General features: G+C 44.8%; 1 protein-coding gene across 1 annotated transcript; it reads right to left on the bottom strand.

Annotated features, from left to right (window-relative positions):
- Positions 1–572: 572 nt before the first annotated feature.
- Positions 573–1,480, bottom strand: LOC123041502 (uncharacterized). Its single transcript, XM_044464100.1, has 2 exons — positions 1,317–1,480; positions 573–1,187 (listed from the first exon to the last, which is right to left on the bottom strand). The coding sequence occupies exons 1-2, from the start codon at positions 1,414–1,416 to the stop codon at positions 937–939; spliced, it is 351 nt and encodes a 116-aa protein (XP_044320035.1). The 5' UTR covers positions 1,417–1,480; the 3' UTR covers positions 573–936.
- Between the last annotated feature and the right edge of the window lie 21,056 nt (positions 1,481–22,536).

Here is a 22,536-nt window from a genome sequence, read left to right as displayed (position 1 = left end):
TCAAATGGCTAGCCTCAAGAACAGAAGCCACCGAATCCTCTTTTATAAACATGATAATATATAATCGGGTATCGTAGAGCTAATAGTGTCACCCAACCAGGTATCTTCCCCAAAACTTGTCGATTGGCCACCCATATTCCTAGGATCAAGAATCTTATTGCCCATTCTCTGGCCAAAAAGGCTTCCTTGCGTCGATCTTCCTCTTGTTGCTCTTTCTTGTGCAGTAAAACCTCCAGATGTAATCTCAGAATGGCCTATGAAGCCATTCCTTTTACTTTGGGAAAACTTTTATCAGTACACTGTTAACTGTTTTGGATATTAAGTTAATAAAAATCTAGCCCACCTCGAGGGCTTAGTTTGCCCAAAAGAAATTAGCTTCACACGGTAGGCGAGCATATCTTCTTATACATACATGAACTATGATGTGAGCATTGCCCATTCTATCAGAAGGAGAAAACAGAACAAGAGTGAAAGCTATTAAATTCACCAGAAAGTGGTTCTTTTTCCCATGACCCGTATGTCAACAAGCAGCAAAATAAGCTGAGGATGTCCACACACACTTTCTTGCTAAAATCCACACAGCCACATGTAAATTGCCAAACGTAACACTGACATACATATAGTACAAGGTTAGCATAGCCCCCAAGCGTGCACATCAGGCACAAAACTGCCCCTTCTTCGCATGAACTTCTCCTACCAGTAGTTCTTGCAAATCAGGACTAAACGTGATGGCCAGCTTGGATGCTATATTAAGGTTGACCAGCTAATAATAAACTACCTAGCCAACCCAGGCATTATTGTTCCATAATATTTGGGTACCTAAGCTATATGTATCCTGCAAGCCTGCAAATCTATCTAACTAGCAGTAGTAGTAAATCAGAGAGCGGCTCTAGCTAGCTAAGTTTCTATAACTATGTACCTAGCTACGGGTCTGATTTAGGGTTCATCCTCGAGTGGCTCGTCGTTGTGGATGGGCTTTTTGCCCCTCGCCCTATACGAGTAGTCCTTCCTCAGCATGTCGTGCATCTCGTCGGCCGCGTCCCGCCGGTGCCTCCTCGCCGCGCGCATCTCCACCGTCCTAACTGGCCGTGAGCCGCCGACAGGGACAGCCTTTCCTGCGTCATCACCAACCACATGCTGCCGGCTGCCTCCGAGATTCAGGCCATCTTTTGCCCCGAGCACCGCCACTGCAGAGATAGTGGTGCCACGATTTAACAAGGGGTGGATGCAAATCTCAAAACCAACAAACAGGGGAAATATATACAGCAATACAGATAGAGATGTGTCGATCGGTGGAGACAGTAGCGGGAACTCACCGTGGCGAGCGCAAGCAGCGGGAAGGTAGAGCGTGAGCAATAATGGGGAGAAGAGCAAGGCAACCACAAGGACTGCACTGCTCATCCTTCTGCGGCTCATGGTGTTCGATCTTTTCCTGTGTGTTTGTGTGTCAATAGGAGTTGAAGAGAAGGTACAGGGTTGAGGTTTGTTGAGATTTTATAGGGAAAGCAATGGCCAGTGTTTTAGTTGCTAGTATGGGGTCCAGGGATAGATATGCAGTCAAAGCTAGCTGAGGATGGATACCTAGAGAACATCTGTTCTGACCGTACCACCCTGATAGTCTTGTTTAACGAACCCCTAGGCCGGAGCAGGACTTGTTTAATGGTATGATCCTGGTTGTGCCTGGTAAGTGTATACTCTATCAACCCAAAGCATCCAAGAGCAAGAGCACAAGGGCTAATCTCACTCTTCGCTGAGCCGTGTGTAAGCGCCGTATATTAATATTTTTTGCTTTAAAGTTCGTATTTGAATATACGTGTGCCTAGCTACTACTACTCCACAAGGCTAGGGCAAAAAGTCTACCCTTTTTTGTGTTGATGTCTTGCAAATCCAGCAATGCGCATGCACGCCGACGCCGGGTTCTTCTTGGCCCCTGGTCGTCGACGACACATTATCAACCCCGGCGCAGTAAAATCATTAAGTAATAATGTAATATACTAGTTTCAAGTACACCGTCCTGTACTTTTTCTGCGTCGTGGCCAAGTGGCACAGTAGTTTTTAGTGCTTCGAATCTTGGTGAGAGTCGATCTATTTGGGCCCGTGTAGCACCTTTCTTTTTCCTGGCAAGCTCGGGTACACGATCATCGTCAGGAACACAAGTTCAGGATATATGCTGCAAGTTACATATCGATCTGAATTCTGAAGCCGTCCCATAAAATTGGCCGGTCGTTGTGGTGCGCAGGTGCACAAGTTAAGGCGATTCTTCATTAAGCCGTATGTGCATGTGTAGGACTGAGATCAAAATTTGACCCCTCACGCCGATTCGATCTTTCTCTTCTTTTTTGCGGGGTAATTCGATCTTTCTCTTAACTAGGGAGTAATTCTCTTAGCTAGATTTAAAATGTGCATGAGTAGTAATTTTCACCTAAAGTTACCGATCGACCCGGTGGACAGATGCTGCCACAGTGCCACGAGGCCGCTCTTCTTTTCTCCTCCGCCTCAGGTTTGGCAGGGGCAGCAGTGGCTGGAGCACGAGGGCGTGCTGCCCAACCAGGCGCGGAGCGGTGGGTGGCTTTTGGGGGGCGAGCTGCCTGCCTGTTGGTGGTGGTGACTGGTGCGGTTTGGACGCGAGGCGCAGGCGGCGACGATGCATGCAGCTCGCGCGCACGCGATGCAAAGTCGGCCGGCGTGCGTGCACCCCTTCCACCGCCGGCCGGCCACGTGCCGCCCATCGTACGACGCGAACGCTGCTACCCATCCCTGATCCCTCTGTCTCGCCGTCAAACATATACGCGCTGTACACAGAGCCCGCGAGTGGTGCTGCCCACCGCTGATTTCTTGTTCTTTTGGAGACTAGTAAAAGATACTCCCTCGGTTACAAACTAATTGAAGTTTCAGATTTGTCTTAGGTCAAACTAGTTTAAATTTGATGAACTATACAGATAAATCTGATAACATCTACTCCCTTCGTTCGGAATTACTCGTCCAAGAAATGAATGTATCTAGATGTATTTTGGTTCTAGATACATCCATTTTTATCATTTTTGTGACGAGTAATTCCGAACGGAGGGAGTACAAAAATCAAATACACACACTGTAGTATGAAAATGTATTTCACGAAGAATCTTATGAGTCTGTTTATTTTAAATAGTTTCAATTGCTTACCACATGTGTCATGTTTAGCCCCGTTGTGTCACGAATCTCATGAGTCTACTTTGGTGTTCTAAATGTTAATATATGTTTCTATACATTTTGTTAAACTTGAACAAGTTTGATAGCACAAACCCAAAACTTCAATTATTTTTGAACGGAGGTAGTACATTCTTCGTAAGTCAAAATATTGTTTTTTTGTTCATTAGACGAACTCTAGTAGAAGATGTGTAGCGAAAACAGACGACCAAAGTTAGTCAAAAATAAACAGACGACCAAATGTAATGTCGTCAACATCATGCATCATTTACCTTTTTTAACACAGTACAGACACAAAGACTCATACACTCACAAAAATGTGAGCACCAGTGCCAAGTCTAGTACTTGAACCCTGGTGGGCTGGTCCCACCACAAAGAACCTAATCACCCGAGCTAGGCTCAATTCGCATGCATCATTTTACCATTATTCCCATACTTTGTACCTTTCACTTGGAATCTTCTAGATAGATCTCAACTTTGGACAGGCCCCTGGTTATGGCTGAGCAGAGGAGAGACATTAAGGTTTGTGTGTGGGGGAGGAGGGGGGGGGGGGTAGGACTTAGGACTCATGAGGGAGATACTTATGAGGAATGATAGATGTCTAGAATGTGACTGCTCGCTGCGCGAAAGCTAAACTTCACGTGGCATAATCGAGTGCAATAGAGGAGCAACCTAGTGGACAGAAGTGTAAGGATTTGCCAACTCTTCACGTCGGATCGAGGCATCCAATTGGGTCACATTGTAAGTTATTCCACCAACGGGCGGTGATGGGATTCTTCACCGCTTAACCACCTGGCACGCCGCATCGAGCATCTCACTCTTTGAGAACAATGTGATAGTTTTCTGCCACCTGTACCCCCTTGAGATAGCGGTTGTCCAAGAGCTCCAATCTTTAGCACATTTCGGAGGACCTTCGGATTGCGAACCAACTTCGCCAACTGCTTGGTTACTCCCATCCAATGCCCTCCACCAATTACATCTATGGACGCGACGTTGACGTGTTCAGTGACCTTCTTCCTGATAAATTACCTTGGGCTACCCCTCTCCACAAGTAAGGTGCACTCCTTTGCCCTTATGTTGCTGGTTGACAAGATCACGAAGAAACTTACCACTAGGAGTGCCTTCTATCGCACGACGAGCTGTCGACGCTTGTTCGCCATGTCCTCAATGTGATGTTGATGCACCTCCTTCTTGTCATGGCGCTCAACCACCGATCTAAAAACTAGTCACCCACGACTTCTTGTGGCATGGTCGTAAGTGGCTCAGGCAGGCAACCATCTCATCGGTTGGTTGCGTTTCTGCCACCCCTAGAGCTAGGTGGCCTTGGCATACTTAATCTCCAATGCACTGATATTGCTCTTTGGGTGCTATAGTTGGGGCTATAGGCGACTGACCCCTAGCCTCCTTGGTGTCACCATCGCCCCCCTTCCAATCTTGAGCCCCGGCAATTTTTTCGTGCGCTTCTTGGATTGGTAGATACTATAACTACGAGGGTAAAATCTGGAAGAGTATAATTGATTCCAAGTACAAACCTCAGAGTAATATTTTTGCTTGCTCCAATACTGGAGCATCTCCTTTTTGGAAAGGGGTGCTCTGGGCAGCCCAAGCTGCCAAGGTTGGCTTCTCTCGGAAGATTGGCAATGGCAATAGGGTTAGATTCTGGGAGGACCATTGGTTTGGTAATGCCACTCTGGCTACCCAGTATTGGGACCTGTATGTTCTGAATAATGAGCAAAATGCCTCCATTGATAAGATCTGGGACGACAGTAACCTTAAGCTCACATTCCGGAGATGTTTCACCCAGGAGCTTATGTCTCTGTGGTTCGAACTATTGGAAATTGCCAGTTCTATCCACCTCACATTAGAAGAGGACTCCCCTGTTTGGAATATGAATTCCAAAGGGGTTTACTCTGTTAAATCCTTTTATAAGTTTGTCAATTTCAGGGGAGTGTTGCCTGTTAGTTCTCCTGCCATTTGGAAGATCAAAATTCCACCTAGAATTCAGATCTTTCTATGGCTCTTAACTAACAACAAGCTATTAACCAGAGATAACCTGTCCAAAAGGCAGGATGTAGGTGATACTACTTGTGTATTTTGCTCTGAACAAGAAACTTGTTCTCATTTATTCAGTACATGTGTTGTTGCTGCTGAATTCTGGAAAGCCATTTGTGTCCTAACTGGGATTAATGAAGACGTTAATATAACGACCATCTCCCAGTACTGGATCAGAGGAGATAGTTTTCCTGTGACTAATATTGTCCATGGAGCTGGACTGTGGGCTATCTGGAAAACTCGCAATGACATGGTTTTCAACAATGTTTGTTGGTCTGGCTTGCAGGTTATCTGGTGAAAAACTGCATCAAATCTGTCTACATGGGAGTGCCTATCCTCAGGGTGTGCCAAGGACAAGGTGGCGTGGGCTGCGAAAGAACTGGAGATGAAAGCGAGAAGCCCACCTTTGCTACTGTGGCCAGATCCTGGCTGAGGCGTGGAGATACCTTTTGAAGTCCTTGTTGGAAATATGCCCTAGAGGCAATAATAAATTAGTTATTATTATTATATTTCCTTGTTCATGATAATCATTTATTACCCATGCTATAATTGTATTGATAGGAAACTCAGATACATGTGTGGATACATAGACAACACCATGTCCCTAGTAAGCCTCTAGTTGACTAGCTCGTTGATCAATAGATGGTTGCGGTTTCCTGACCATGGACATTGGATGTCGTTGATAACGGGATCACATCATTAGGAGAATGATGTGATGGACAAGACGCAATCCTAAGCCTAGCACAAAGATCGTGTAGTTCGTATGCTAAAGCTTTTCTAATGTCAAGTATCATTTCCTTGGACCATGAGATTGTGCAACTCCCGGATACCGTAGGAATGCTTTGGGTGTACCAAACGTCGCAATGTAACTGGGTGGCTATAAAGGTGCACTACAGGTATCTCCGAAAGTGTCTGTTGGGTTGGCACGAATCGAGACTGGGATTTGTCACTCCGGTTGACGGAGAGGTATCTCTGGGCCCACTCGGTAGGACATCATCATAATGTGCACAATGTGACCAAGGGGTTGATCACGACATGATGTGTTACGGAACGAGTAAAGAGACTTGCCGGTAACGAGATTGAACAAGGTATCGGCATACCGACGATCGAATCTAGGGCAAGTACAATACCGCTAGACAAAGGGAATTGTATACGGGATTGATTGAGTCCTCGACATCGTGGTTCATCCGATGAAATCATCATGGAACATGTGGGAGCCAACATGGGTATCCAGATCCCGCTGTTGGTTATTGACCGGAGAACGTCTCGGTCATGTCTGCATGGTTCCCGAACCCGTAGGGTCTACACACTTAAGGTTCGATGACGCTAGGGTTATAAAGGAAGTTTGTATGTGGTTACCGAATGTTGTTTGGAGTCCCGGATGAGATCCCGAATGTCACGAGGAGTTCCGGAATGGTCCGGAGGTAAAGATTTATATATGGGAAGTCCTGTTTTGGTCACCAGAAAAGTTTCGGGTTTTATCGTTAACGTACCGGGACCACCGGGAGGATCCTGGGGGTCCACCAAGTGGGGCCACCATCCCCGGAGGGCTGCATGGGCCAAGTGTGGGAGGGGACCAGCCCCAAGTGGGCTGGTGCGCCCCCCACAAGGGCCCAAGGCGCCTAGGGTTTGGGGGAGGGGGCGCACCCACCTAACTTGGGGGGCAAGTTTCCCCTTTCCCTCCCTCCCCCTTGGCCGCACCCTAGATGGGTTTGGGCTGGCCGCCGCCCCTAGGGGTGGAACCCTAGGTGGGGGCGCAGCCCTCCCTCTCCCCCTATATATACTTGAGGGTTTTGGGGCTGCCAACACATGAGTTTGACCTCTCCTTGGTGCAGCCCTACCTCTCTTTCTCCTCATATCTCGCGGTGCTTGGCGAAGCCCTGCTGGATCACCACGCTCCTCCACCACCACCACGCCGTTGTGCTGCTGCTGGACGGAGTCTTCCCCAACCTCTCTCTCTCTCCTTGCTGGATCAAGGCATGGGAGACGTCACCGGGCTATACGTGTGTTGAACACGGAGGTGCCGTCCGTTCGGCACTAGGATCTCCGGTGATTTGGATCACGACGAGTACGACTCCTTCAACCCCATTCTCTTGAACACTTCCGCTTAGCGATCTACAAGGGTATGTAGATGCACTCTCCTTCCCCTCGTTGCTGGTTTCTCCATAGATAGATCTTGGTGACACGTAGGAAAATTTTGAATTTCTGCTACGTTCCCCAACAGCCCTTCCCTCTGAAGCACCAGCAGTTCCTAGCAGCTCCTGCGAGTGTTAAAAATGCTTGATGTTCTCTTGCTGCTGTCTAGACTAGGGCGTCTGTCTCCAGTGCCTTGCCTTTTCTTTTATGTCTGCAAACTTCTAGTTTCTGTAGCTTTATCTGCTACCACTGCGGTAGTTCTCCTGCTGTCCGCCGTATGCCTATCTTGTAATAGACTTGCACTGGATGTTGTTTCGTTTCTGCAATGGAATGGAACATGGGCGCATCCCTTTTCCTCTAAAAAAATTCGTGCCTCCACCACCTGGACCCTAGTTGATGACCACGCCTGCAAATTCCAAATGGACCATTGGCTGGAAGGATCCTACGTCTCTAAGCTTGCAGCCTCCATGTCTATCCATGTGCCCACCGTCGACACAATCGCCGCCTAGTCTAGGAGGCCATCCCCCATCAAGCTTGGATTCAAGCCATTTGTGGCAGTCTTCGCCGGTCGAGTACGTCAAGATCTGGCAGCGTCTTCACAACATCACCGTCATGACATCCCGACTCCATCAGTTGGGCTGGACTAAGAATGACTCATACACCGCCAAGTCCTGCTACCTTCCAATCTTCCATGGTTCAACACAAAACTCTCATTGGCGGCTTACTTGGAAACCCTGGGCCATAGTTAGTGGCAAGCTCTTCCTTTGGCTTGCCGGGCTTGATCAGTGCTAGACCATGGTGTGGCTTGCCTGTCGTGAAGTGCCTTATGCACCGGTATGTGCTCTATGCGACCAAGAGATCAAGACCATGGACCACTTCTTGGTTGGATGCGTCGTCTCCCATGTCGTATGGCATGAGATTCTCTCTTGGTGTCGACTTACTACTACCCCACCCAACGACAACATTGACTTCTACGTGTGATATCCCACAACCATGCAATCCTCCCGTAACATCTCAATTTTCAATTTGGATGTTATACATAGATCATCATACGCATATCATATTTATTTTGCATTTTTGGTTGAGGTCCTAGAAATCTTAAGCAACTCAAGGACCCACAGAGAGAGTTGACGGTTTCACAAAATTCATATTTGAATTTATTTCAAATTTGAAGAAAGGATCAATTTGGTTTTATTATTTTTTTTCTCCAATTATTTCTGATATTAAAAAAACAACGAGAGAAGATAATATGACTTCTTCAGATTCAAAGAAATATCGGAGAAACAATTCTAAAATCAAATTAGGATTTTTCTGGTGTTTATTTGCTATTTTGTTTGAACTAGAAAAATATGCATTTTTTCAAAATTGCATTTTTTCACCTTGTTCTAAATATTTTATTTAGACGGTGAAAATTGATTTTGGCATTTTTATATTTTTTTATATTTTATTAGGATTTTTCCGTTCGGTCGAAATTATTTAAAAAAACTGTCCGCGGACCGAACTGGGCCAGCGGCCCAGCCGACCCACAACGCGCCGCGGTATCCCGCTCCGGCTCGGGACCGGAGTCCCGAGCAATGTCGCCACCGCGCGAGTCCGGGAGGAGCACGCCTCCCGAGGCCGGCCCCCTCCCCAAGCCAGCCGCCACCCCGCCCCTCCCTTTAAATACCGCCACCGCCGCCCCCTTGCCTCACATCGCCCCGCCGCCCCAATCGCACCACCGCCGCCTATCGTCGCCCCGTGCCGCGGCCGCCGCCGCGCCGACGCCCCGCCGTCCCACGCCGCCGACGCCACCCCGCCCCGCCAGAATCTCGCCGGGAGCCTCCGCCGTCGACCGCTGTGTTTTTTTGGTAAAAACCGCCGACTTTTTTTAGAAAATCATAGATCCATTTTTTATTAGATCGGTTCGGTTTTTTTGCTAGTTTATTTATTTAGCGGACGTTCGCCCGTTCGTTCGTTTTAATGAATGTTGTTCGCCGGTTAGTTTCAGTTAACGAACGTTTGTTCGTTAGTCCGTTTGTCTCGTTTTCTTTTTCCAGGGTTTTATCTGCGATTATTTTCGATCGCGATTCTGCCCTGATCTTTGATCTAGTATAACTTTTTACCCGTTTATCCAAATTAGGTGAAACCAACGCCTAGTTCTTTGTCTCGAAGCTCTCTTTCTAGTTAACCAACTTGAACATGATTTTGGTACCGTAAAATTTTACTTTAGTCCAGATTAGTAAACGGATCTTGCTTCGTTCGTATTCTGAGTTTCGTTGCTCCCTTTGAGTTTAATCTTTTTGTATATTGTAGCTAATCACATGTACCTACTATTAAGATCTAATTCACATGCTAATAATGCTGTTAGTTTAAGCTGTTGCTTGTTTCTTGTTTGATTTGGATCTTTTGTCGAGTTTTCTCCTGATTCGTTTGAGTGATTGCTTACGTATGCTATTGTTTGTCTACGCTAGATTACCCAGAGTGCGAAGCTTTTGTTACTATGAATCTCTAGATTTTGCAGACCGTCAGCAAGGGAAGTTACACTTTGATCATACTCTTTTATACCCAGTTTTTACTATTCATTAGTTCTGCCCCACACATATTTGCATTGGTAGGATTAGGAAGGTGTGGTTCGGTTGTAGTACTTGAGGTAGGAACCTAATACCTTTTGATCACCCCGGGAATATACGTTATGCTTATTATTGCTTAGCCATGCTCGTAGACAGGGATTGGATCGTGATTCACACATGGAAGTTTGAGAGTTACTATTAATTAAGGTTTACATTAAGGTGGTAACCTAATACACATCTGGGTGGATTGAGGCACCTGGGGAACCCAGTGTTGTCTGTTTTTTTGGAAATCCCGGGTTTACCGTGTGATTATCCTATGGACTGCCACCCAGGCTCAAAGGGATCATAAGATTATTCATGCTAGAAACTTCCGTGTGCAGCCACATGCCATTATGGGCTCTGGCATAGTTGAGTAAGTCGTGTGACCTCTTGCAGGGTAGACTAGCAGATGTAGGGGATGTAGGTGGTACTGTCTATCCATCGTAAGGTGCTAACGCTTCTGAAAGATAGTGTCTTGGTCATCCGTTTCTCAAACACCATGTAGTGGGAGAAATTCAATGAAGGAGATCGAGTCTTGTGGGGAAAAGTGCGCAAACCTTTACAGAGTGTATAAACTAATCATGATTAGCCGTGTCCCCGGTTATGGACATCTTGAGTATCTGGTACTTGAATCTATTGATGTGATCTCAACATGTTACTCTAATTAATTATGATGTTGGGTTAATGATGATATTTTTAATTGGGATTTGAGTTGGGGTTACCTTCTCAAATAATGGGCAACATGGGAGTAGTTAAATAAATTTATTCCTTTGTTGTAGGGAAAAACTAGCTTTATGCAAAACGATGAAACTTACAGCCTCCACCAGCCAAATATTGCATGTAGATATAGTACTTGCATCATCATTGCTTTACAGTGTAACTATGCCAGCATATTCCATGTGCTGACCCGATTCGGGCTGCAACGTTTTATGTTGCAGACTACTCAGACGACGATTAAGGTGCGATAGGTCGTTGTTTTGCACTAAGCTATGCCGTTGAGTTGATGGACTCATTTACCTTCGAAGCCTTCCGCTGTTATCTAGTTTAGATGGCCTTCAACCATGATTTATTTTGTTATCATACTCTTTATGAGGACTCAATGTAATAAGTTTGTGATTGAAACTCTATTATAATTCCTCGAGTACTATGCATGTCAGCATTACCAATCCAGGGATGACACTGATGCACAAAGACTTGACCGTTTGAGGTCCGTGAAGGAAATATGCCCTAGAGGCAATAATAAAGTTATTATTTATTTCCTTATATCATGATAAATGTTTATTATTCATGCTAGAATTGTATTAACCGGAAACATAATACATGTGTGAATACATAGACAAACATAGTGTCACTAGTATGCCTCTACTTAACTAGCTCGTTTATCAAAGATGGTTATGTTTCCTAACCATGGACAAAAGAGTTGTCATTTGATTAACGGGATCACATCATTAGGAGAATGATGTGATTGACTTAACCCATTCCGTTAGCCTAGCACTTGATCATTTAGTATGTTGCTATTGCTTTCTTCATGACTTATACATGTTCCTATAACTATGAGATTATGCAACTCCCATTTATCGAAGGAACACTTTGGGTGCTACCAAACGTCACAACGTAACTGGGTGATTATAAAGGAGTACTACAGGTGTCTCCAAAGGTACATGTTGGGTTGGCGTATTTCGAGATTAGGTTTTGTCACTCCGATTGTCGGAGAGGTATCTCTGGGCCCTCTCGGTAATGCATATCACTATAAGCCTTGCAAGCAATGTAGCTAATGAGTTAGTTAAGGCATGATGCATTACGTAACGAGTAAAGAGACTTGCCAGTAACGAGATTGAACTAGGTATTGGATACCGACGATCGAATCTCGGGCAAGTAACATACTGATGACAAAGGGAACAACGTATGCTGTTATGCGGTTTGACCAATAAAGATCTTCGTAAAATATGTAGGAGCCAATATGATCATCCAGGTTCCGCTATTGGTTATTGACCGAGAATAGTTCTAGGTCATGTCTACATAGTTCTCGAACCCGTAGGGTCCGCACGCTTAACATTACGATGACAGTTTTATTATGAGTTTATATATTTTGATGTACCGAAGGTTGTTCGGAGTCCCGGATGTGATCCAGGACATGACGAGGAGTCTCGAAATGGTCGAGACATAAATATTGATATATTGGAAGCCTATATTTGGATATCGGAAAGGTTTCGGGAGAAACTGGGATTTTTTCGGAGTACCGGAGGGTTACCGGAACCCCCCCCCCCGGGGGGGGGGGGTTGTTGGGCCTAGATGGGCCATGAGGGAGAAGAGGAGGGCCGGCCAGGGCAGGCCACGCGCCCCCTCTCCCCCTAGTTCGAATAGGACAAGGAGGGGGGCGCCCCCCTTTCCTCTTTCCCCTCCCCCTTTTCCTTCTCCACCAAGGCAAGAGGGGGGAGTCCTACTCCCGGTGGGAGTAGGACTCCTCCAGGCGCACCCCTTGGGGGCCGGCCGCACCTCTCCCTCCCTCCTTTATATACGGGGGCAGGGGGGCACCCTAGAACACACAAGTTGATCTACGTGATCGTTCCTTAGCCGTGTGCGGTGCCCCCCTCCACCATATTCCACCTCGGTCATATCGTCGTGAAGCTTAGGCGAAGCCCTGCGCTGGTAGAACATCATCATCGTCACCACGCTGTTGTGCTGACGGAACTCATCCCCGACACTTTGCTGGATCGGAGTCCGGGGATCGTCATCGAGCTGAACGTGTGCTGAACTCGGAGGTGCCGTACGTTCGGTACTTGGATCGGTCGGATCGTGAAGACGTACGACTACATCAACCACGTTGTCATAAATGCTTCCGCTTACGGTCTACGAGGGTACGTGGACATTACTCTCCCCTCTCGTTGCTATGCATCACCATGATCTTGCGTGTGCGTAGGATTTTTTTTGAAATTACTACGTTACCCAACAGTGGCATCCGAGCCAGGTTTTATGCGTAGATGTTATATGCATGAGTAGAACACAAGTGAGTTGTGGGCGATATAAGTCATACTTCTTACCAGCATGTCATACTTTGGTTTAGTGGTATTCTGAGATGAAGCGGCCCGGACCGACATTATGCGTACGCTTACGCGAGACTGGTTTCACCGTTACGAGCACTCGTGCTTAAAGGTGACTGGCGGGTGTCTGTCTCTCTCACTTTAGCTGAACCGAGCGTGGCTACGCCCGGTCCTTGCGAAGGTTAAAACATCATTAACTTGACGAACTATCATTGTGGTTTTGATGCGTAGGTAAGAACGGTTCTTGCTAAGCCCGTAGCAGCCACGTAAAATTTGCAAAAACAAAGTAGAGGACGTCTAACTTGTTTTTGCAGGGCATGTTGTGATGTGATATGGTCAAGACGTGATGCTATATTTTATTGTATGAGATGATCATGTTTTGTAACCGAAGTTATCGGCAACTGGCAAGAGCCATATGGTTGTCGCTTTATTGTATGAAGTGCAAACGCCCTGTAATTGCTTTACTTTATCACTAAGCGGTAGCGATAGTCGTAGAAGCAATAGATGGCGTAACGACAACGATGCTACGATGGAGATCAAGGTGTCGCGCCGGTGACGATGGTGATCACGACGGTGCTTCAAAGATGGAGATCACAAGCACAAGATGATGATGGCCATATCATATCACTTATATTGATTGCATGTGATGTTTATCCTTTATGCATCTTATCTTGCTTTGATTGACGGTAGCATTTTAAGATGATCTCTCACTAAATTATCAAGAAGTGTTCTCCCTGAATATGCACCGTTGTGAAAGTTCTTCATGCTGAGACACCACGTGATGATCGGGTGTGATAGGCTCTACGTTCAAATACAACGGGTGCAAAACAGTTGCACACGCGGAATACTCAGGTTAAACTTGACGAGCCTAGCATATAACAGATATGGCCTCGGAACACGGAGACCGAAAGGTCGAGCATGAATCATATAGTAGATATGATCAACATATTGATGTTCACTATTGAAACTACTCCATCTCACGTGACGATCAGACATGGTGTAGTTGATATGGATCACGTAATCACTTAGAGGATTTGAGGGATGTCTATCTAAGTGGGAGTTCTTAAGTAATATGATTAACTGAACTTAAATTTATCATGAACTTAGTCCTGGTAGTATTTTGCAAATTATGTTGTAGATCAATAGCTCACGTTGTTGCTTTCATATGTTTATTTTGATATGTTCCTAGAGAAAGTTGTGTTGAAAGATGTTAGTAGCAATGATGCGGACTTGGTCCATGATCTGAGGTTTATCCTCATTGCTGCATAGAAGAATTATGTCCTTAATGCACCACTAGATGACAGACCTATTGCAGGAGTAGATGCATACGTTATGAACGTTTGGCTAGCTCAATATGATGACTACTTGATAGTTTAGTGCACCATGCTTAACGGCTTAGAATCGGGACTTCAAAGACGTTTTGAACGTCATGGACCATATGAGATGTTCCAGGAGTTGAAGTTAATATTTCAAGCAAATACCTGAGTTGAGAGATATGAAGTCTCCAACAAGTTCTATGGCTAAAAGATGGAGGAGAATCGCTCAACTAGTGAGTATGTGCTCAGATTGTCTGGGTACTATAATCACTTGAATCAAGTGGGAGTTAATCTTCCAGATAATATAGTGATTAACAAAATTCTCTAGTCACCATCACCAAGTTAGTAGAACTTTGTGATGAACTATAGTATGCAAGGGATGACGAAAACGATTCCCAAGCTCTTCGTGATGTTGAAATCGACGAAGGTATAAATCAACAAAGAGCATCAAGTGTTGATGGTTGACAAGATCACTAGTTTCAAGAAAAGGGCAAAGGGAAAGAAAGGGAACTTCAACTAGAATGACAACCAAGTTGTCACTCCTACGGAGAAGCCCAAAGCTGAACCAAAGCCTGAAACTGAGTGCTTACACTGCAAAGGAAATGGTCACTGGAAACGGAAATACCCTGAATATTTGGTGGATAAGAAGGATGGCAAACTGAACAAGGGTATATTTGATATACAGGTTATTGATATGTACCTTACTAGTGTTTATAGTAACCCCTGAGTATTTGATACTTGTTCGGTTGCTAAGATTAGTAACTCCAAACAGGAGTTACAGAATAAACAGAAACTAGTTGAGGGTGAAGTGACGATGTGTGTTGGAAGTGGTTCCAAGATTGATATGATCATCATCGCACACTCCCTATACTTTCGGGATTAGTGTTAAACCTAAATAAATGTTATTTGGCATTTGCGTTGAACATAAATATGATTTGATCATGTTTATTGCAATACGGTTATTCATTTAAAGTCAAAGAATAATTGTTGTTCTGTTTACATGAATAAAACCTTTGATGGTCATACGCCCAATGAAAATAGTTTGTTGGATCTCGATCGTAGTGATACACATATTCATAATATTGATGCCAAAAGATGCAAAGTTAATAAGAATAGTGCAACTTATTTGTGGCACTGCCGTTTGGGTCATATCGGTGTAAAGCGCATGAAGAAACTCCATAAAGATGGATTTTTGGAATCACTTGGTTATGAATCATTTGATGCTTGCGAACCGTGCCTTATGGGCAAGATGACTAAAACTCCGTTCTCCGGAACAATGGAACGAGCTAGTGACTTATTGGAAATAATACATACTGATGTATGCGGTCCAATGAGTATTGATGCTCGTGGCGGGTATCATTATTTTCTGACCTTCACAAGATGATTTGAGCAGATATGAGTATATCTTCTTAATGAAACACAAGTCTGAAACATTTGAAAAGTTCAAAGAATTTCAGAGTGAAGTGAAGAATCATCGTAACAAGAAAAATAAAGTTTCTACGATCTGATCGTGGAGGAGAATATTTGAGTTACGAGTTTGGTCTTCAATTAAAACAATGTGGAATAGTTTCACAAACTCATGCCACCTGGAACACCACAGCTTAATGGTGTGTCCGAACGTCATAACCGTACTTTATTGGATATAGTGCAATCTATGATATCTCTTATCGGTTTACCACTATCGTTTTGGGATTATGCATTAGAGACAGTTGCATTCACTTTAAATAGGGCATCATCGAAATCCGTTGAGACGACGCCTTATGAAGTGTGGTTTGGCAAGAAACCAAAGTTGTCGTTTCTTAAAGTTTGGGGCTGCGATGCTTATGTGAAAAAGTTTCAACCTGATAAGCTCGAACCCAAATCGGAGAAGTGTGTCTTCATAGAATACCCAAAGGTAACTATTGGGTACACCTTCTATCACAGATCTGAAAGCAAGTAAGATGGATCCTTTCTAGAGAAGGAGTTTCTCTCGAAAGAAGTGAGTGGGAGGAAAGTTGAACTTGATGAGGTAATTATACCTTCTCCCTTATTGGAAAGTAGTTCATCACAGAAATTAGTTCCAATGATTCCTACACCAATTAGTGAGGAAGTTAATGATAATGATCATGAAACATCAGATCAAGTTGCTACCAAACCTCGTAGGTCTTCCAGAGTAAGATCCGCACCAGAGTGGTACGGTAATCATGTTCTGGAAGTCATGTTACTAGACCATGATGAACCTACGAACTATGAGGAAGCGATGATGAAGTCAGATTCCGCGAAATGGCTTGAGGCCATGAAATCTGAGATGGGATCCATGTATGAGAACAAAGTGTGGACTTTGGTTGTCTTGCCCGGTGATCGGCAAGCCATAGAAAATAAATGGATCTTCAAGAGGAAGACAGACACTGATAGTAGTGTTACTATCTACTAAGCTCGATTTGTTGCGAAAGGTTTTCGACAAGTTCAAGGTGTTGAATATGATGAGATTTTCTCACTCGTAACGATGCTTAATTCTGTCCGAATCATGTTAGCAATTGCCACATTTTATGAAATCTGGCAAATGGATATCAAAACTGTGTTCCTGAATGGATTTCTGGAAGAAGAGTTGTATATGATGCAACCAGAAGGTTTTGTCGATCCGAAAGGTGCTAACAAAATGTGCAAGCTCCAACGATCCATCAATGGACTGGTGCAAGCATCTCGGAGTTGGAATATATGCTTTGATGAGTTGATCAAAGCATATGGTTTTATACAGACTTTTGGAAAGGCTTGTATTTACAATAAAGTGAGTGGGAGCACTACAACATTTCTGATAAGTATATGTGAATGACATATTGTTGATCGGAAATAATGTATAATTATTCTGCAAAGCATAAAGGAGTGTTTGAAAGGAGTTTTTCAAAGAAAGACCTCGGTGAAGCTTCTTACATATTGAGCATCAAGATCTATTGAGATAGATCAAGACACTTGATAAGATTTTCAAATGAGTACATACCTTGACAAGATTTTGAAGTAGTTCAAAATGGAACAGTCAAAGAAAGAGTTCTTGCCTGTGTTGCAAAGGTATGAAATTGAGTAAGACTCAAAACCCGACCATAAGCAGAAATAGAAAAAGAGAATGACAAGTCATTCCCTATGCCTCAGTCATAGGTTCTATAAAGTATGCTATGTTGTATACTAGACCTATTTTATACCTTGCTCTGAGTTTGGCAAAGGAATACAATTTTGATCTAATAGTAGATCACTGGACAGCGGTCAATAATATCCTTAGTGGGGACTAAGGAGATGTTTCTCGATTATGGAGGTGATAAAAGAGTTCGTCATAAAATTTACATTGATACAAACTTTTGCACTGATCCAGATGACTCTAAGTCTCAATCTGGATACATATTGAAAGTGGGAGCAATTAGCTAGAGTAGCTCCGTGCAAAGCATTGTAGACATAGAATATTTGCAAAATACATACGGCTCTGAATATGACAGACCCGTTGACTAAAGTTCTCTCACAAGCAAAACATGATCATACCTTAGTACTCTTTGGGTGTTAATCACATAGCAATGTGAACTAGATTATTGACTCTAGTAAACCCTTTGGGTGTTGATCACATGACGATGTGAACTATGGGTATTAATCACATACAGATGTGAATATTGGTGTTAAATCACATGGCGATGTGAACTAGATTATTGACTCTAGTGCAAGTGGGAGACTGAAGGAAATATGCCCTAGAGGCAATAATAAAGTTATTATTTATTTCCTTAGATCATGATAAATGTTTATTATTCATGCTAGAATTGTATTAACCGGAAACATAATACATGTGTGAATACATAGACAAACATAGTGTCACTAGTATGCCTCTACTTAACTAGCTCGTTTATCAAAGATGGTTATGTTTCCTAACCATGGACAAAAGAGTTGCCATTTGATTAGCGGGATCACATCATTAGGAGAATGATGTGATTGACTTGACCCATTCCGTTAGCCTAGCACTTGATCGTTTAGTATGTTGCTATTGCTTTCTTCATGACTTATACATGTTCCTGTAACTATGAGATTATGCAACTCCCATTTACCGGAGGAACACTTTGGGTGCTACCAAACGTCACAACGTAACTAGGTGATTATAAAGGAGTACTACAGGTGTCTCCAAAGGTACATGTCGGGTTGGCGTATTTCGAGATTAGGTTTTGTCACTCCGATTGTCGGAGAGGTATCTCTGGGCCCTCTCGATAATGCACATCACTATAAGCCTTGCAAGCAATGTAGATAATGAGTTAGTTACGGAATGATGCATTACGTAACGAGTAAAGAGACTTGCTAGTAACGAGATTGAACTAGGTATTGTATACCGACGATCGAATCTCGGGCAAGTAACATACCGATGACAAAGGGAACAACGTATGCTGTTATGCGGTTTGACCGATAAAGATCTTCATAGAATATGTAGGAGACAATATGAGCATCCAGGTTACGCTATTGGTTATTGACTGAGAATAGTTCTAGGTCATGTCTACATAGTTCTCGAACCCGTAGGGTCCGCACGCTTAATGTTACGACGACAGTTTTATTATGAGTTCATATATTTTGATGCACCGAAGGTTTTTCGGAGTCCCGGATGTGATCCAGGACATGACGAGGAGTCTCGAAAAGGTCAAGACATAAAGACTGATATATTGGAAGCCTATATTTGGATATCGGAAACGTTCCGGGAGAAACCGGGATTTTTCCGGAGTACCGGGGGGTTACCGGAACCCCCCGGGGGTTATTGGGCCTAGATGGGCCATGAGGGAGAAGAGGAGGGCCGGCCAGGGCAGGCCGCACGCTCCCTCTCCCCCTAGTCCGAATAGGACAAGGAGGGGGGGGGGGGCGGTGCCCCCCTTTCCTCTTTCCCCTCCCCCCTTTTCCTTCTCCACCAAGGCAAGAGGGGGGAGTCCTACTCCCGGTGGGAGTAGGACTCCTCCAGGCGCACCCCTTGGGGGCCGGCCGCACCTCCCCCTCCCTCCTTTATATACGGGGGCAGGGGGGCACCCTAGAACACACAAGTTGATCTACATGATCATTCCTTAGCCGTGTGCGGTGCCCCCTCCACCATATTCCACCTCGGTCATATCGTCGCGAAGCTTAGGTGAAGCCCTGCGCCGGTAGAACACCATCATCATCACCACGCCGTCGTGCTGACGGAACTCATCCCCGACACTTTGCTGGATCGGAGTCCGGGGATCGTCATCGAGCTGAACGTGTGCTGAACTCGGAGGTGCCGTACGTTCGGTACTTGGATCGGTCGGATCGTGAAGACGTACGACTACATCAACCGCGTTGTCATAAACGCTTCCGCTTACGGTCTACGAGGGTATGTGTACATTACTCTCCCCTCTCGTTGCTGTGCATCACCATGATCTTGCGTGTGCGTAGGATTTTTTTTGAAATTACTACGTTACCCAACATTCTGGTCGCTACATGATGGTATCAGAGCACACGCTGACTGTAGGACGCGACCACTAGAATGAGCCACATGATTTATCTTCTTTAGTCATTTCTAATTCTCCTTTCTTTCTACTCTATAGATGGCGGACCCCAGGAACAAGTTCACTCAGCCGGATGACGATACCCCTTTCGGAAAACACTTGAAGGAAGTCACTAAGTATCTGAACATCGGATTACCAAGATTCACGGGGACCTTCTCTACATCTGTATCAGAAGAAAAGCGCTGGAAGATCAAAGTCTGGATACCTGGGAGGACCATTGCGCCAACAACGGAGCCTATTGATTTCTACCTGGATGCACCAAGCTGGAGTATTGGAAAGAGCATGGCCGCACATATCACCTTTGGACGCATATGTGAGGTGTATCACAAGGAGTTGTAGAATACCATCTATCTGATATGTGGCCGCCGAGATGACAAATGGGAGATGATTCGTACCAGGAGGGATGGATCAATTGCAACATACATTCAAGAGATGGGAGATCATATTCGTCGAAAGGAGAATCAACAAATTATTCACATGAAGAAGATCAAGAAACTGGTGAGGAGAAACAACGAGCTGGAAGAGGAGATCAAGTCTACGCATGATGGATATGAGGAGGAGATTGCTATATTGGTGGAAAAGAATGACGACCTGATAAGGAATCTAGGAATATTCATGGGAGACCCCGCACCAAAGAAGGACAACCAGCCAGGAGACTACATCATCCTCGACGACATCGACTCCGACCCTGATAGCGATGATGACTACGTTGATGAAGTTATTATGGAGTCTTCTTCTGATGAAAATTTCTAGACGACCACCATTGTAATTAGTAGTATTATCCCTCCAAGTAGTTGCAACGATCGAGTTTGTAGTATAGGTTAGACCGTTTTGTTTTTGGTGTGACTTGTGTGCTATTGATGAAGTGAAATTGATTGTGTTTGTCTCATGAGCATTATGGGTAGTGAATTTCTCTTAGAACCCAATTCTATTCTGTTTTCTCACCCCTTCTAACCCATCATATGCCTCCGAGACGCGACAATGGATTTGCCTTCCCACCGGAGCTCACTCAGTTGATCCAGCAGCAGAATACCCTGATGCAGCTTTTAGTCCAGAATCAGAACCAAGGCAACAACAACCCACCACCACCACCACCACCTATTGATCACCTAGCCCGTTTCTTAAGGTTGAACCCGCCGGTGTTCTCTAGTAGCACCGAGCCGATTGTTGCAGATGATTGGCTCCGCAAGATTGGAAGGGAGCTGACCACTGCAGGATGCACAGATGCGGAGAGAGTGCGCTTTGCCGCACATCAGCTTGATGGACCCGCAGCATCATGGTGGGAGAATTTCACAGCCACCTACCCCATTGACACTGTTACATGGGACCAGTTTCAGCAGGCTTTCCGCACTGCCCATGTTTCAGTAGGAGCTATGAACATGAAGAAGCGTGAGTTTCGGAACTTGCGCCAAGGAGGGCGTACAGTGGGCTAGTACATGGATGATTTTAGTAAGTTAGCATGCTATGCCCCTGACGACATAGCTACAGATGCCGCTAAGTAGGAGAAGTTTCTAGAAGGACTGAACGATGAGTTGAGCATGCAGTTGATGGTAGCAACATTCGACAACTACCAGGAGTTGGTAGATAGGGCACTTACGATTGAAGGCAAGCAGCAGCAGATTGACAATCGTAAGAGGAAGTATGGACAAGGGAGGTATATTTCAGGAGCTCAGCAGAAGACCCGTAATACCCCGTACTCGAGAGGCATACCCACAACCATGAAGGATACACACACAACAGAGCAAGTTCTCACAACCATAGTGGCCCCAGGAATGGCAATGAGAATGGAGGAAGTAGCAGCCAGAACCGTTCCAACCCTTCAACACCAGCCAAGAAGGATTTGAGTCATGTTACCTGCTACAAGTGCCAGAAGACTGGACATTATGCCAATGAATGTCCTGAAGTGAAGAATGGGAACGGCAATGGAGGTTCTGCCAAGAAGCCCAACCCTTTCACCAAAGGACATGTGAACCACATCAGCATGGAGGAGATAGCAGAGCAACCCGATGCAGTTGTCGGTAAGTTTTTGATTAATGCATTTCCCGCACTTGTTCTTTTTGATACTGGTGCATCGCATTCATACATATCAAGGGAATTTGTGGATAAGTATAACCTGCCAACCCAAGCCCTTATGACACCCATGTTAGTAAGCTCACCAGGAGCAGAGTATATGGCCAGTAGATGGTGTGATCAGTTACCCTTAAGGATTGGTAACTATGAGTTTCCCTCGAACCTAATAATTTTGGAGCCACAAGGATTGGATATAATATTAGGCATGGATTGGTTATAAAGTATGGAGGGAACATTGATTACGCTAGTAAGTCGATATTTCTCACCACCCCAGAAGGAAGAAGGATCAAGTATGTATCCCGGCATGTGCCGAAGAGGACTCAAGTAAATTCCTTATCAGGAGTTATATAGGAGGAAGTACCAATGGTGAAGGATTACCCCATTGTATTTTTGGAGGAGTTGCCAGGCATGCCACCGGATTGAGACATTGAGTTTTTGATTAAGCTATTGCTAGGCACCGGGCCAATATCAAAGAGACCGTATCAGATGCCCGCAAAGGATTTGGAGGAAATCAAGAAGCGTATTATGGAGTTACTGGAGAAGGGTTACATTCGACCAAGTTCATCACCTTGGGGAGCCCCAGTGCTTCTAGAGGAGAAGAAGGATGGATCTTTAAGGATGGTTGTTGATTATCGTG

This window comes from Triticum aestivum, chromosome 2B (genome assembly GCF_018294505.1).
Source record: "Triticum aestivum cultivar Chinese Spring chromosome 2B, IWGSC CS RefSeq v2.1, whole genome shotgun sequence".
NCBI lineage: Eukaryota > Viridiplantae > Streptophyta > Magnoliopsida > Poales > Poaceae > Triticum > Triticum aestivum.
This window is presented reverse-complemented; position numbering and strand designations above follow the sequence as displayed.

Excerpts from the sequence above, each read along its gene's own strand:
- LOC123041502 (XM_044464100.1), bottom strand. The coding sequence starts at position 1,416 with ATGAGCCGCAGAAGGATGAGCAGTGCAGTCCTTGTGGTTGCCTTGCTC. Across the intron at positions 1,188-1,316 it reads CGCTGCTTGCGCTCGCCACG|TGGCGGTGCTCGGGGCAAAA; the intron begins GTGAGTTCCCGC and ends CTATCTCTGCAG.